This window comes from Arachis ipaensis, chromosome B03 (genome assembly GCF_000816755.2).
Source record: "Arachis ipaensis cultivar K30076 chromosome B03, Araip1.1, whole genome shotgun sequence".
Classification (NCBI taxonomy): Eukaryota; Viridiplantae; Streptophyta; class Magnoliopsida; order Fabales; family Fabaceae; genus Arachis; species Arachis ipaensis.
Genome location: NC_029787.2, coordinates 110,660,808 through 110,675,553, shown reverse-complemented (window position 1 = coordinate 110,675,553; position 14,746 = coordinate 110,660,808). Strand labels below are relative to the sequence as shown.

The 14,746-nt window shown below is 38.2% G+C and overlaps 1 protein-coding gene across 3 annotated transcripts; it reads left to right on the top strand.

Moving 5' to 3' along the window:
• LOC107630899 (target of Myb protein 1) lies at positions 179-4,905 on the top strand. Of its 3 annotated transcripts, XM_021119262.1 has the most exons (12): positions 179-646; positions 767-813; positions 902-956; positions 1,308-1,408; positions 1,984-2,062; positions 2,298-2,396; positions 2,479-2,592; positions 2,668-2,828; positions 3,168-3,243; positions 3,662-3,747; positions 3,946-4,104; positions 4,286-4,905. In XM_021119262.1, exons 4-12 carry the CDS (start codon positions 1,308-1,310, stop codon positions 4,647-4,649), a joined length of 1,239 nt encoding a protein of 412 aa, XP_020974921.1. In that variant the 5' UTR covers positions 179-646; positions 767-813; positions 902-956; the 3' UTR covers positions 4,650-4,905. The 3 variants fall into 3 exon arrangements, with proteins under 3 accessions (XP_020974921.1, XP_016189667.1, XP_020974922.1); XM_016334181.2 differs by lacking the exon at positions 767-813; XM_021119263.1 differs by lacking the exons at positions 179-646; positions 767-813; positions 902-956 and adding an exon at positions 1,741-1,798.

Here is a 14,746-nt window from a genome sequence, read left to right as displayed (position 1 = left end):
ATTTTTATACATATTTGAATTTTAATTTTGATCATACAAAATTGTTTAGATTAATTTAATATTCATAAATTTATCTATTTCATTTCAGTAAGAGAATTATATAATTAACTCAATTTCAATTTATTCATTTTTGGTGACCAAACTTAAGAAATAGGAAATAAGAGCTTCTGTTTTGGAAAAAGATCCTTTGGCTGTTTTCTGTTTAGGAAGTTCCTGATCATGGCGGTGCCGTACTTTTCCTCGCTTGCCTAATTAATAACATTAACACTTTCACCAAACTGCATAACAAAACACTAAGACCGTTCTTATTCATATTAGTGAGTGTTATCTTCTTCCATTTTCGCATAACCATACTCATTTCTGTTATAAAGTACACACACTTCCCCAATTCTTTATCATCATCCTCATATGCTAAACAGCTAAAGTTAATCATAAAGAAAACAACAAACAAAAGCACTCTGTTAATAAAGAAAACAAAAGAAAAGAAAAGAAAGGAAAAAGGAAGCGTGATTAATATATGTATAGCATCAGAATTATTGATCTTGGGCTTTGTGAGTTGCAATTGAAATGCTGAAGATCTTTAGGGTTTAGCACTGCATACTCGCTTTCCTCCTCGTGATCTCTGTCCTTGTCTCTCTCTTTTCAGGTACAACCTTTTTTTATTTTTAAGAAAAAAATAAAACTAATGTGATTATTAAGTGTGCTTTACCCTAACCATTAATCATAATCATGAAATTTTTTTGTTTTTGAAATGCCCTTGATTTAGATCCGATCATTTGGCTTCAAGAGTCAGGACATGATGTTTATTTGAGGGTTATTTTTCACAGTTCACGTTCTTTGAGCTGATATTAGAAATGGTGAAGTTCTGAATTATATAGCTTGGAAAATTTTCATGTTGCAGGCAGTTCATGACATTCTTGCAGTTCTGACTTGGTTGCTACGACAAGAGTTAAGAGGTAAGATATCCATTTACTTGAGCATTCTTGTGCTGTCAGAACATGCAAGTTTCAACTTTCATCTCTATCTGATATCAATTTCCTTGTTCTATGGTGGAAGATGATTTTATTTATAGGACACAAGGGTGATAGCAACTCTTTTGTATTTTGTGGATCAATTACCTTCCCCTTTTTATATAATGATTGATCGGGTAGTGTGGCATGAAAGTCTTGTTTTTCTTTACACTTGAATATATTATATTATTATTGAGCTGTGTAAAATCTTCACCTATTGCTTCCTTGTATGAAATGTCTTCTAATTTTTCTATTTTTCTATATTTACTTAAATCTTAATTCTTTCTCTATAAACAGATGGCAGCTGAGCGAGTTAATGCTGCAACAAGTCAGAAACTGACTGAAACTGACTGGATGAAAAATATTGAAATCTGTGAATTAGTTGCTCATGATCAAAGGTACCCGCACAAATCTTTCTTCTCGTTCTATGGTGTTGTCTCTTTCTGATTGATCAGAACCTTCAACGATATGAAACTAAGTTCATTTAATGTCTTTGTATTTGCTCTTAGATATTTCTTATCGCACATTATTACTTCGTAATTATTTCCTGGTTTGAGAATCAAATCTATGATCTCCAGTCTCCACCCTGTGTCACCCTGACTCTCTTATTGTTGAATTTCTTCCATTTTTTAAGATTTTCTTCTTGCATGATCGTTTTATTTATGTCATGTCAAACATGAGTGCTTGTTTCCAATTAATCAAATTTATTTGGTTGCTACAACATTTTCAGCATTTGAGACTAGGTATTCTTTGAATGGGAAACTTCAACTGGAAGTCTTTGGTAGTTGGTAAACAACTGATATTTGATGCCTTACATAATTTCAATTGAAGATATGTTTATCATGGCACTTATTCAATAGTAGACCTAGTGTGATGCATGAAGCCTGGATGACCTTTCTCTAAATTTTTAAGGTGCCAAAAGAATCCACACAATCTTACCATTGTTAACCATTATTTTTTCTTGAAATTTCAGGCAAGCTAGAGATGTTGTTAAGGCCATAAAAAAGAGACTAGGCAACAAGAACCCCAATACACAACTTTATGCAGTTATGGTGAGCATAATAATTACTTAAATGTTTTATTTATTGTGATCCCCCTCTCTTCTCCCGTCAACCAAAAATAGCCACAGCTAATGTGAAAGTTAGTTTGGAACCACATATTTTTCACTGTACCTGAAGTAGAGAAGCTTGGTTATATGGCCGCCGTTTCTTTAATATTATTCTCTTTGCTCTTTGCTTGTGTCCTAAGGCATTCTACTAACCCGTCCTTTTTCTACTGATTTTCTAGTTGTTGGAAATGTTGATGAACAACATTGGAGATCCAATTCATAAACAGGTTGTTGAAACAGGAACCATTCCTATTCTTGTGAAAATTGTGAAGAAAAAGGTGTGTTTTTTCCCTCACACTATTGAACCTTAGCAATCTTGATTTTTTGTTTATATATTTTGGGTCCTTTCTCTGGTTGCAGTCAGATTTGCCTGTAAGGGAACGGATATTTCTCCTGCTAGATGCTACACAAACAGCCCTTGGTGGTGCTTCTGGAAAGTTTCCACAATATTATAATGCATATTATGAGTTGGTGGTAGGTTACAGATAGGTTGATTCAATCCGATGTCTGCTGAATGGCAATGCTAATTTGCAGCTATACTTCTTACAGAGTGCTGGGGTGCAGTTTCCTCAAAGGTCTCAGGAATTCCAATCAAATTGTCCAAGTTCACAACCTAACAGGACTAATAATGGACCAAACAGGGAACAGGCCTTGCCTAGATCTGGTGGGGTTGCTCAGCAAGCGGAGTCCGATCCTGTTCCCGAATCTAGGTAACTTCTGGTTTCAATTTACTAATAACTAGTGGAAAACAGCGCATTTAATAAGTCTCTAGTTTGGGTATGTTGGAAAGGATTATGATAAGAATGACTACTATTATGATATGATTTATTATGATGAGCATGACTACTATTTTTAAAAGAGTATTTTAAAAATTTATTTCTGGCTTCTTCTTTCCTCTTCTCTTGTTTCATTTTTGGGGGTAAAACGGTAAATTCAACATGGCAGTGGATGGTGCTTGATCTGGTGGACAAATATCGTTCTACAAATATTTGATCTTGTGATTTTCTTCTAGGCAAGAATATATATATTATTCTACATTTCATTTGCAGCATTATTCAGAAGGCTAGCAATGCATTAGAAGTTCTAAAAGAAGTCCTTGATGCTGTTGATGCGCAACATCCTCAGGTAGACCAAAGATGTCTTAAAATGAAATCAGAATTTCGCTCATCTATCTTTGCATTTGTAAATCTTGCATGCTTCTCCGTAGTAGTTCTCTCACAGTTTTATATTAGGTTAATGAATGACAACAAAGGCTGAGACTGAGAGGCTTGAGAATGAGACTGCTTGATAATGATAAATAGTGCTTATAAGAGTAGTTTTTCAAAATTACCTGAGTTACATAGAAACATCATGACATTACTAAAAATTGTACCTCAACTAAAACTAGCATATATTGTCTATATAGGAAGGAAGGAATGTGATAAAATGATTGACTTAGTTTTAGTATTTCTTTATCTACTGCATCTAATACCCTGATATGTAGTTATGAAAAATGTAACTAATCACATTCCCTTTCAGCTAAAACTCTTTTCTTTTTCCGTAGGGAGCAAGGGATGAATTCACCCTTGATCTTGTCGAGCAATGTTCGTTTCAAAAACAGAGAGTAATGCATCTTGTGATGGCTTCTCGGTAGGGATCCTTTGGGTTTCTGTCTCTCCTTGTTAAAAGTATAATTTTCTGCTTCAACTTTCATCATGCATGGAGGATAATGCCTTTTCTGCCCTACAAATTTCCCTAGTATAGGAATCTTTGTGTCTAGTTGCACATGCATGCATTTAATATGGTTAACTTATACCATCAACTGATTTTTGCTTTCACTGTTCATAGTGATGAGAGGATTGTTTCACAAGCAATAGAATTAAACGAGCAGCTTCAGGAAGTACTTGCAAGGCATGATGACCTCGTTTCTGGCAGAGCCACAACTCCCAATCACTTTGTCCATGAAGAAGTAGAAGAGGAGGAGGAACCTGAGCAGTTATTCCGAAGGTACCTTGCAGCCGATTCTTTGAAGATGCTATATTCTTTTCTTGGTTTATTTTTACCAGTGATTGGCGTAAAAAAATGAAAAGTTAATTTCATTAGTAATCTAGTGTCAATGCAAGTTATTTCCATTTTATAAAGAATAAAAGAAGATTAGATTTATTTCTGTATGGCTAATGCCTTGCAGATTACGCAAAGGAAAGGCTTGTGCAAGGCCTGAAGATGAAGAGACTGAACCTCGTTTCCCTAACTGGGGTTTGCTTGAAGAGAGACTCAACCGTGCACTAATAAGACCGCTCTCTTTGGAGCCATCTCGACAAACCAACGCCCGTGCTGCACCTGTTGTGGTTCCACCTCCAAATGCAAGGAACAATGGGGAGCTTCCTCATGTAGCAATTCCACCACCACCTGCGAAGCACTTTGAAAGGGAGAGATATTTTCAGGAGAACAAGAAGAATGGTGCTACTTTGGCCAGTCACTTGAGGGGCCTCTCCTTGCATAGTTACAATGGCAGCAGCTCTCACAGTGGAAGCTTCGATTCTAGTGATTAATCTCTTAATGGACGTAATTTCTATGTTTTTATTTCCCTTTAGTTTTAGTAATACAGATGTAGGAAATATATATATAAATAGTTGATGATTTCTGGTTTTTTCTTTTTTCTTTTTTTTTTTTCTTTTTTGGGGGAGGGTATGAAGAATAACATCTGCTGCTGTTCATACAATGAATGTTATTTAGTTGTCTGATTTTATGTTCCATGACTGAGGTTTGTACGTTTCAGGTGCTAGTGTGATAATAATTTTCTATTTTCTTCTGCCCACTTTTATTATTCCTGTTCCGTCCGAGTTCAACCGAGGTATAAGACTCCTTCCGCGACAGCTCGGCTTTGGGAAGAGCTATACGTCGTCTTGGAGAGAATGGTGGAAAAACCTCGGCAATGCGAAACACTGCGGCAGGAGTACCTGCAAAAAGCACTTCAACGCTCAAGTCAGTACAAGATGTTAAGAAAACAATACGAATGAGAGAGTGACATGTATTTGTGACCTGTCTTCACCTGGACTATCTGGTTTGTTGATATAGGTGAGTGAAGTGTTAGCTTCCCTTTATTTGTTCCGATCTTTTTGGTTGGATCGTGAGTGTCATTGTTGATAACGGCTTAGAGATGGTGTTTGACTTGTGTGAAACCGTAATCAAGTTGTGGTTGAGTTCTGCGTTATTATCTCCGGATTATTTGGTCGGTTTTCATATTGATATTGGTTCTGAATTTACGGGGTACACGTCATAGCCCCTAAGCTTGTCTGGCTTTGTAAAGAATAACGGGCAAGCTTAATGTTTTCGGTCCTTGTGTACGTCTTTCATGCACGTGTGGGTTTTAGTCTCGAATCTTTTTTGCAATGTTGGGCCATCTATGGGTTAAAAAGTAGGAAAAAGAAATGTGGGAGAAACCAAGAGAAGGTTAAGAGACTTTTTATCCTTGCGAAATGTGTTGCGATTAATGCGCTTCTTTATCGTTTGGGTTTTCGATGCTCGGAGCGATTATCAATTAAGTTACCCACTAAGTTAGTGGGCTTGTAATGATATTTGTTCGCTGTTTTGGAATTGACAGTCTGCTGTTTCAAGTTCTTCCTACCTGTTGACTCGAGTCATGACTTCGAAAGGTTAGTTTCTTTTCCTAAAGTTACTTTTGTTTCTTTTTTTTTTTTGAAATGGCGAAAGAGAAAGAGAAAGAGAAGCAGAAGGTAGTAGAAGTGAAAAAAGACAATCCGTATCACTAGGTACATGATGATGTTAGGACGCGTTCGTCATCGTATGTGGACACCGAGTCATTAGCTGAGCTTAAGGGTTTGAAAATTGTCAAAGAGGGTTCGGGCAGAATTGTTGAGCTTGTCCACTGTTCTGGTGAGGATAGGGTTTACGAGAGGAGGGGGGATTTGCAGTTTTTCTACATGTACACCCCATGCCTTACTGAACTTCGAGTAACGTTTCCTTTTAGTAGGTTCGAGTGTGATGTTCTAACTCAACTCAACTGCGCGCCTTCGCAGTTGCATCCAAACTCTTGGGCATTTTTTCGTGCGTTTCAATGTTTGATGGAGTTTCTTTCTTTTTCCTGCTCTATGTCTGTGTTTTTCTCATTGTTTCAGTCGAAAGGGGTTCGAAAGGGGTTATGGGTATGTTTGAGTAGTTTTCTCGGGCGTTCCCTTTTCCTATTGTATAAATCCTCTTTCAAGAACTTTAAATCTATGTTTGTTAAAGTGTGGCCGGTAGAGGCCGAGTATCCCTTTTATTTGGACGACGAGCTTATAGAAAGGTTCCCTCTTTATTTGTGTTCTGAGCCTATCCAAATTCTCAAGGCTACTAAGCAGAACGAGGAAGAAGACTGCTTTTTAGATTTTTTGATAGAGAGTTTTGCTGATGAGGAGTGTTTATCTATTCCCGAAGTTCTTCGTTTTCATGATTCTGGTGACACTGAGGGTTTCAAAGCTTACATAGGTAATATTGATTGTTGTTTTCGCTATTGTTGTTTCATTTCTTGATTTTTTTTTTGCTTTCTGGTTGTAGGTTGGCGAGTTCCTCTTCTTGATCCCTCACGATTTCAGTCTTTTCTTAAAAAGAAGAGAGAGAAAGGCGCGGGTGGCTCCGGGACTGTGAAGGATGGTGGGAGGGATGCCGCTCAGTTCGTGGCCCAGCCGGCGTCGTTTTTTAAGAGAAAAAGGGACGATACTGAAAAGTCTCTTGAGGTGATTTCAGAGGGTGATAAAGATTTCGTTGGTGGTAATAGATCTGTTTTCGAGAGACAGAAAAGGCTCCATGGGTTCATTCTTGCCACGAGCTCACATTCATTGTGGAGTGAATAGTTTCCCTTTGGCGAGCTTTCTGACAGGGTCTCTCAGTACCCTGGAGATATGCTGATGACTCATCGGATTGGCCTCGAGGGGATGGGGAAGTTCGTTCAGGTCAGTTATGTATATTTGTTTATTTTGTGTGTCTTCGTCATTATTTCTGTTTTGTTGACTTGTGTTTTCTGTTGTAGATTGTTGCTTCGTGATTGATGTGTGTGGGTCGTACTACTGAACTCCTCGGAGCAGAGCAGCAGGTGTCTGTGGAGAGGGTTCTTGAGCTGGAGAAATCATTGAAGGAGAAAGAGGACGTTGTTGTAGATGTTACAGCAAAAATGAAGGAGTCGGAGGACGAGGTTACTCGTCTTCGGGACCAGATTCGGCTTCTGCAAGCAGAAATAAGGGAAAGTGATAAGACCAAGGGGCAACTGACCTCCAGGGTCCAGGAGTTGGAAGAGGAGGGATTGGAGATGTTCACCTCCGGTTTTGACCGAGCTGTTAGTCAGGTTGCTGTATTGGCCCCAGAGTTTGATTGTGGTCAGCTTGATGTGACCAAGATAGCTATCGGTGGGAAGCTGGTTGTGGATGGAACCGTGGAGGACCATGACAAGAACGTTCCTCCTTCTTAATTGATGTTTTTATTTGTTTGGTTTGTTTTGTTGTCTTTTTTGGATTGAAGTAATTTTTGTTTGCGCTGACAGAGGTTGGGTCAGTTTGACAATTTACTATTTTGATAATATATAAAGTTATGCATGCTTGGTTAATGTTTTTTGCATTTGAAAGTAGAATAGGAGAAGAGAGAAAGTAAAGATCATATCAGTTATTTATATATTGATACATTGTTTGACTTTGATGATTGATATATTGGGCGTCCGGCCTTATTAAAACCCTCCTTAGGTAAAACCCTTATTTGGGAAAAAACCTCTAAGGGGGGAAAAAGAGTACCTTCATCCGCGGATTGTACAGGTTATGATCTATACAACTTTAGTAACGAGATGTTCCAATTTCCTGGTAATGAGTCGCTGATAAACCGATATTTTATGGTGTATTTTGTGCTCAATTTAAGTGATTTATTCAATCCTTTACCCACTTATTCATCTAAATTGCATGGTTTTACTTTTCCTTCCTTATTATGTGATATATGTGAAAAACATGTTTCCTATGCTTTAAAAATATTAAATTTAATTATCCTTTATTACCATTCGATGCCGTGATTTGTGTGTTAAGTATTTTTAGGTTTCATAGGGCAGGAATGGCTTAAAGGACAAAAAGGAAACATACAAAAATAGAAGGAAAGCACAAAAATGGAGTTTTGAAGAAAAGGCAGCGACGCGAACGCATGGACGATGCGAACGCGTGACTAGCGCGAAAATGCAGCGACGCGAACGCGTAGATGACGCGGACGCGCGCCTTGAGCAGAATGCAATTGACGCGTACGCGTGACCAACGCGCACGCGTGACAAGGAAAACTCCCAGATGACGCGAATGCGTGACCCACGTGAACGGGTGACAGACGCCACGTACAAGAATCTGCAGAAAACACCCCAGCGATTTCTGGACCCTTTTTCGGCCCAAATCCAAGCCAGAAACACAGAATATAAGCCAGAGAATGGAGGAATCAAAAGGAGATACATAGAACAACATTAATATTCACAATTTGAGGTTTTAGATGTAGTTTTAGAGAGAGAGGTTCTCTCGTCTCTCTTAGGATTTAGGATTTAGGATTTAGGATTAGAATTTCTCTTATTTTAGGATTATTTCTCTTCAATCACAGGTTCAATATTCCTTTAAATTTATTTTCTACTTTCATTTATTCCATTACTTTAATTGTCATTTATCTTTTCATTATTGATTTACAAACTTTCCATGTTAGGATTTGAATTTATGTTTAAATGCAATTTGAGGTATTTCAGATTAATGATTATTTTATGATGCTTTCAATTCAATTTAGATTTATTTTCTCCTTTTGGTTTTGGTTAAGTAATTAGCAATACTTGAGTTGTCAAACTCAGCTGTTGATTGAAATTGGAATTCTTGCTGATTAATTTGTACTCCAATAACTCTAGTCTTCCCATAGGAGTTGACTAGGACCTGAGGATCAAATCAATTTTTTCACTTGACTTTCCTTTGTTTAGCAAGGGTTAATTTAAGTGGGAGCAGAATCCAATTCTCTTCACACCTGATAAGGATAACTAGGATAGGACCTCAATTTCTCATACCTTGCCAAGAGATTTATTATTATTAATTTATTTTTTTGTCATTTAAATTACATGCTCCTTATTTTGAAAAAACCTGAAAACATATCTTTTTACATAACCAATAATAAATTATACCTCCCTGTAATTCCTTGAGAAGACAATCCGATGTTTAAATACTTCGGTTATAAATTTTATTGGGTTTGCTTAAGTGACAAACAAGTTTTTGTACAAAAGGATTTTTTGTTGGTTTAGAAACTATACTTGCAACGAGAATTTATTGTAAATTCTAAACCATCAATCTTCAGTTCGTCAAAATGGCGCCGTTGTTGGGGATTTGCAACTGTGTGCCTTATTATTGGTTATTGTAAATATTTTCTTTTGCTTGTTTATTTCTTTTTATTTTCGCTTTTAATTTTTATTATTTACTATGAATTCTCACCCCTATCGCTTTGAGTTTGGTTCTAATAATGTTGAAAGGAATGGAAGCTATAACAGGAACATGCATCAAAGTCAAAACAATCAGAGATGGACGGAGCCACGAGCATCTGATCAACCCTTTAGGCAACAACACCTTCCAAACTATCATGGATGACGACCATTCAATAATGCATGTCAGAACAATAGTTATGGTGGACCCTCTTGTAATTACCGACAAGCCCCATCATACGCCTATGAACCACCTCCTCAACACAGCTTTGAACCACCACACTCACAAGCCAACTACCACCATTCACCTCCATATGACCCTAACACGTATCCACCCCAATTCCAACCTAATTACTCCCAAGAACCACCACTTCCCTATGCACCACGTCCATATCCATCACTCCAAGAATCTAGGGAGCAACACAAGGAAACATTTGAAAAATTTCACGCCACACTTCACCAATTGAATCAAGCGATAGATAGACTACCTCCCTGACGTTCGGACACTCAAGGAACCCCTATGGCTTCATGTGGGCAATCTAATGAAGAACACAGCATGAAGGAGATACTAGAAACCCCACTGGACAGCACGGAGCATGACTTTGTACTGGAACAAGTGGAGGAGGCTGAAATTATAGAAGAAGAAGAATTGGTTGAAGACTTAGGAGACGCTGAACCTCCATGGAAATCCAGAATTGTGGAGAATTCCGTCAGAAAAAGTGCAGTTGATGCTGAGGAGGATAGTGCACAGCCCCGGAAGCAGGTATCCTATGAAGAACTGCACGGAATAACTCAACAAGCAAGTTTCCTTGATAATGAAGATCACGAGTCAAATTCTCCTAGCAATGAACTTGCATCCGCAAGTGAATTCTTTGAGATAGAAGAATCTTCCCCAAGTGAATACGAAGATGATGCAGAGGTATATTTTTCGCAACCTCCAACTTATGACTTGAGTGATGAGGAAGATATCGAAGACTTGGATCAAGATGTGGTTGAAATTGAAGAAATTTGCAATGAAGTGGAGGAATTCACAGAAGAACACGAGGGAGTAGAGCTTGCAAAACCACTGGAAACACATATCCCAAGACCATTACCACCCAATACTAAATTCAAGTGGGTAAAATCCTTAGCTTTTATCTTTACTTTTCCACTTGAATATGGTTTACTTGAAACAGATGGTCAGCTTAGATCTCTTTGCGACTTTAAGAGTAAAAAGGAAATGGTTCGCGCTCAAGGCTGGTATGTAAGATTCAATAAGGTTCCACGCCTCAATCTGAAGTGTAAGGATTGGTTTCGAGTTCAATTGAATGGGTCTCAGAGAATGTTTGGCCATCTTGGTGAGAATGCAAGCCCGGCTGGAAAAATATAAATCAAGACAAAGGCGGATATAAAAGCAAAGTTTGGGATCCTGGAATCTATTCTGACATTCAACATCCCGGGAACCTAAGAACTTGTTTGAATTTACTCAAAGGCTTTACATGCCTAGTTTGGGACCCCGGAGGCTGTTGGCATTCCAAATAGTGGTGGAGATTTTTGGATGAATTCAAGCATAAGCCACCATAGCAGGAAGCTCATCAAATGTCCAACTTAAGGACTTTAACTAAAAGTGTTAGGTGGGAGACAACCCACCATGGTATGATCGTTCCTTTTTCAATTTATTTCGTTTTGTTTGTTTTTATTTTATTTTATTTTCATTGAACCTGGAATTATTCATATCACCCATATTAGCATTGCATATTGCATACTGCATAACTGCATATAAAAAAATTCACCCCACACGAGCGCGCAGGCCACACGTGGGCGTCGAATGGAAATCGGCGTAAAGATCCAACGCCCAGAAAGTTGGGCTGGAATCGTGCGGCTGGTGTGCCTTTAGCACAAATTGGCCCACGCGTTTGCGTCCCTGACGCGAACGCGTCACTGCACCACACACATCCCACGCGAAAGCGTGAGCGTGAGCAACGCGTACGCGTCGCATGGATTTTAAGGACCCCATTGGAAACAGAGAGTTGCGCCAAAACGACACTAGAACTGTGTGTTTAGCACAATTTTCAGCGACGCGTTCGCGTGCTTCACACGTACGCGTCCCTTACCTTTTACCTAATTCACGCGATCGCTTCACACCCCTTTCTCGCCCAAATCACGCGATCACGTGCTCCACGCGTTCGCGCGGATTCAAAAATACTAACCCCCCATTCACGCGAAACCCTACCCATCGCGTCACCCAAACCCCCCCCCCACCCCCCTCTGCAACCTCTCTTCTCCCATCCCCCAACCACCACCGCTCCTAGCCACCCAGACCCGACCACCGTGCCGCCATCCCGACCGCCGCACTACACCGCCGACGCTCCCCCCTTCTTCTTCTCCTCCCTCTCCATCTTCCCTTCCCCTTCTCCCCCTTCCTCCTCCTTCCACAACCACCAAACCCCACTGCCGCCGCCCCATCACCGAGCTGCCACCACTGCGCCACTGGTGCGATATTTGTAACCCACTAACTTACCGGCAAGTGCACCGGGTCGTACCAAGTAATACCTTACGTGAGTAAGGGTCGATCCCACGAGGATTGATGGATTAAGCAACAATAATGTTTGATAGGCTTAGTTAGACAAACAGAAAATGGTATTGAGATGCAATATAAAAGACATTAAACAATATAAAGAATATTGAAGGAAGGCAAGTAAATGAGTTGGGAAGAAAATATGGAGAAAACAGTTAAGGATTCAGAGTTATCTATTTTTCCGGATTAACTTTTCTTACTAACTATTTTAATCAAATAGGATTTAATTTATGGCAAACTATATGTGACTAGACCCTAATTCCTTAGACCTTTCTAGTCTCCTCTAAAATTCATTAACTGCCAATTCCTTGGTCAATTAATTCCAATTAGAAGTTGCATGATCAAATTCCAGTTTGCATGCCACAAAAACTCTAATTACCCAAAAATAAAAGGATTATATGTCACGTATCCCGTTGAAGAACGAAACTCTCGCGCGATCTAGAATTTTCACGAATATTTTTCCGTTGTAAGTATAGCTTCTAGACCGACAAGAATTCCTTTCTTACAAAAGTTTTGGTTGTCACAAGTAACAAACCCCTTTAAAATTGATAACCGAAGTATTTAAACCTCGAGTCGTCTTCTCAAGGAACTGCAGGGAGGTGTTCTTATTATTGGTTATGAATCTTGTAAATTGGAGATTTTTAAAATAAGGAACAGGTCATTTAAATGACAAGAAAAATAAATAAATAACTATAAAATAAACTCTTGGCAAGGTATGAAAATTCAAAAATTCTATCTTAGTTATCCTTATCGATGGTGATGAGAATTGAGTTTTAATCCCACTTAGTTAACCTTTACTAAAGCAGAGGAAAGTCAAGTGGACTAATTAGTTTGATCTTCAGGTCCTAGCCAATTTTTAAGAAGGGTCTAGAGTTGTTGGAATTCAATTCAATTAGCAAAAATAACAATTAGCAACCGCGATAAGTTTGATAACTCAAGAGTCTCCAGTTAATCAATTAAAGCCAAGAATATAAAAAGCTAAATAAGAATCATAAATCTGAAATATCTCAATTTATATTAAATAAAGAAAATCAATCTAACATGAATGGTTCATAAGCCAATTTGGCAACATAAGTAATTAAAGAAAAGCATTAAAGTATCTGAAAGTAAAAGAGAAATATAAAGTAAAAGGAATATTGAACTTGAGAGGAAGTTGAAATAATAAGTTGAAATAATAAGAAATCCTAATTCCTTTAAGAGGAATCCTAATCCTAAATCCTAAGAGAGAGGAGAGAACCTCTCTCTCTAAAAACTACATCTAAAACTAAAAATTATGAATTATGAGCTGATGATTATGAATGAATAGATTTCCCCACTTTATAGTCTCTAATCTGTATTTTCTGGGCCGCAAACTGGGTCGAAAACAGCCCAGAAATCGCTGGAGAAGAAATCTGCCACGCTGATTTTCGTCACTGCAACGCGTCCGCGTGGAGCACGCGTTCGCGTCGCATAGTGTCAGGGAAACTATGGCATATTATATATCAAATCGAAGCCCCAGAAGTTATCTTTCCAACGCAACTAGAACCGCGTCGTTTGGACCTCTGTAGCTCATGTTATGACCGTTTTAGTGCGAGAGGGTCAGGCTGATAGCTTTGCAGTTCCTTCAACTTCTTGTATTCCTTCCACTTTTGCATGCTTCCTTTCCATCCTCCAAGCCATTCCTGCCCTGTAATATCTGAAAATACTTAACACACATATCAAGGCATCGAATGGTAATAAGAGAAGATTAAACATATCAAAATTAAGACCAAAGAAGCATGTTTTCAATCATAGCACAAAATCAGGAAGGAAAACGTAAAACATGCGATTAGTATGAATAAGTGTATGAAAGATTGATAAAATTCACTCAATTGAGCACAAGATAAACCATAAAATAGTGGTTTATCACCTGTTAAATCCAGATAATTAAAATTTAGGAGAATATGTTTTCAAGCTGTTGTTCAAGTAAAGAGCTTTTCCAAGTTATACAAGAACTCAAATAGAAAGATGGTCATACTTCCGTTTCACCCAAATTCATAAGATAAAGAGCAAAAACAATTCTTAAATTATAAATTCATGCATAAATTAAAATAGAAAAAGCAATAAAATTAATGCATAGAAATAGACAGAGCTCCTAACCTTAACAATGGAGGATTAGTTGCTCATGGTTCAAAGTAGAAAATAAGGATTCAGGTAAAAATGTACTTTGGTAGTCTAGGATCGAATAATGTTGAGGTGGTATCCCCCTATTTATATCTAATCCTAATTAATTTAAAATCTATCTTTAAAACTAAAATAATATCTTTTCCTATTTTTAAAATTTGAATTTAAATTAGAATTAATTATAGCAATCAGCAAATCTTCAATTGATGGATGGGGACCACTTGGCTTCACTAGGATCCACACCTAACTTGGGCTTGGCAGCATGAATTCGAGTTTAGTTGAGTGAAGCTGTGCCTAACTTGGGCTTTAGTGCGCCTAACTTGAAGTGGGCAGGACCAATTTCGCGTATTGTTGTTGTGTCTTGCGTCTAACTTGAGATTTCTCAAGTTAGGCGCAGCCTTGGCAGTGAGTTCGGAGAAGAAATATAGAATATTATATATCGTTAGAAAGATCTGGAAGTTAGCTTTTCAACGCCACTAGAATTACGTTCA

Excerpts from the sequence above, each read along its gene's own strand:
- LOC107630899 (XM_016334181.2), top strand. The coding sequence starts at position 1,308 with ATGGCAGCTGAGCGAGTTAATGCTGCAACAAGTCAGAAACTGACTGAA. Across the intron at positions 2,063-2,297 it reads CACAACTTTATGCAGTTATG|TTGTTGGAAATGTTGATGAA; the intron begins GTGAGCATAATA and ends CTGATTTTCTAG. Across the intron at positions 3,244-3,661 it reads TTGATGCGCAACATCCTCAG|GGAGCAAGGGATGAATTCAC; the intron begins GTAGACCAAAGA and ends CTTTTTCCGTAG.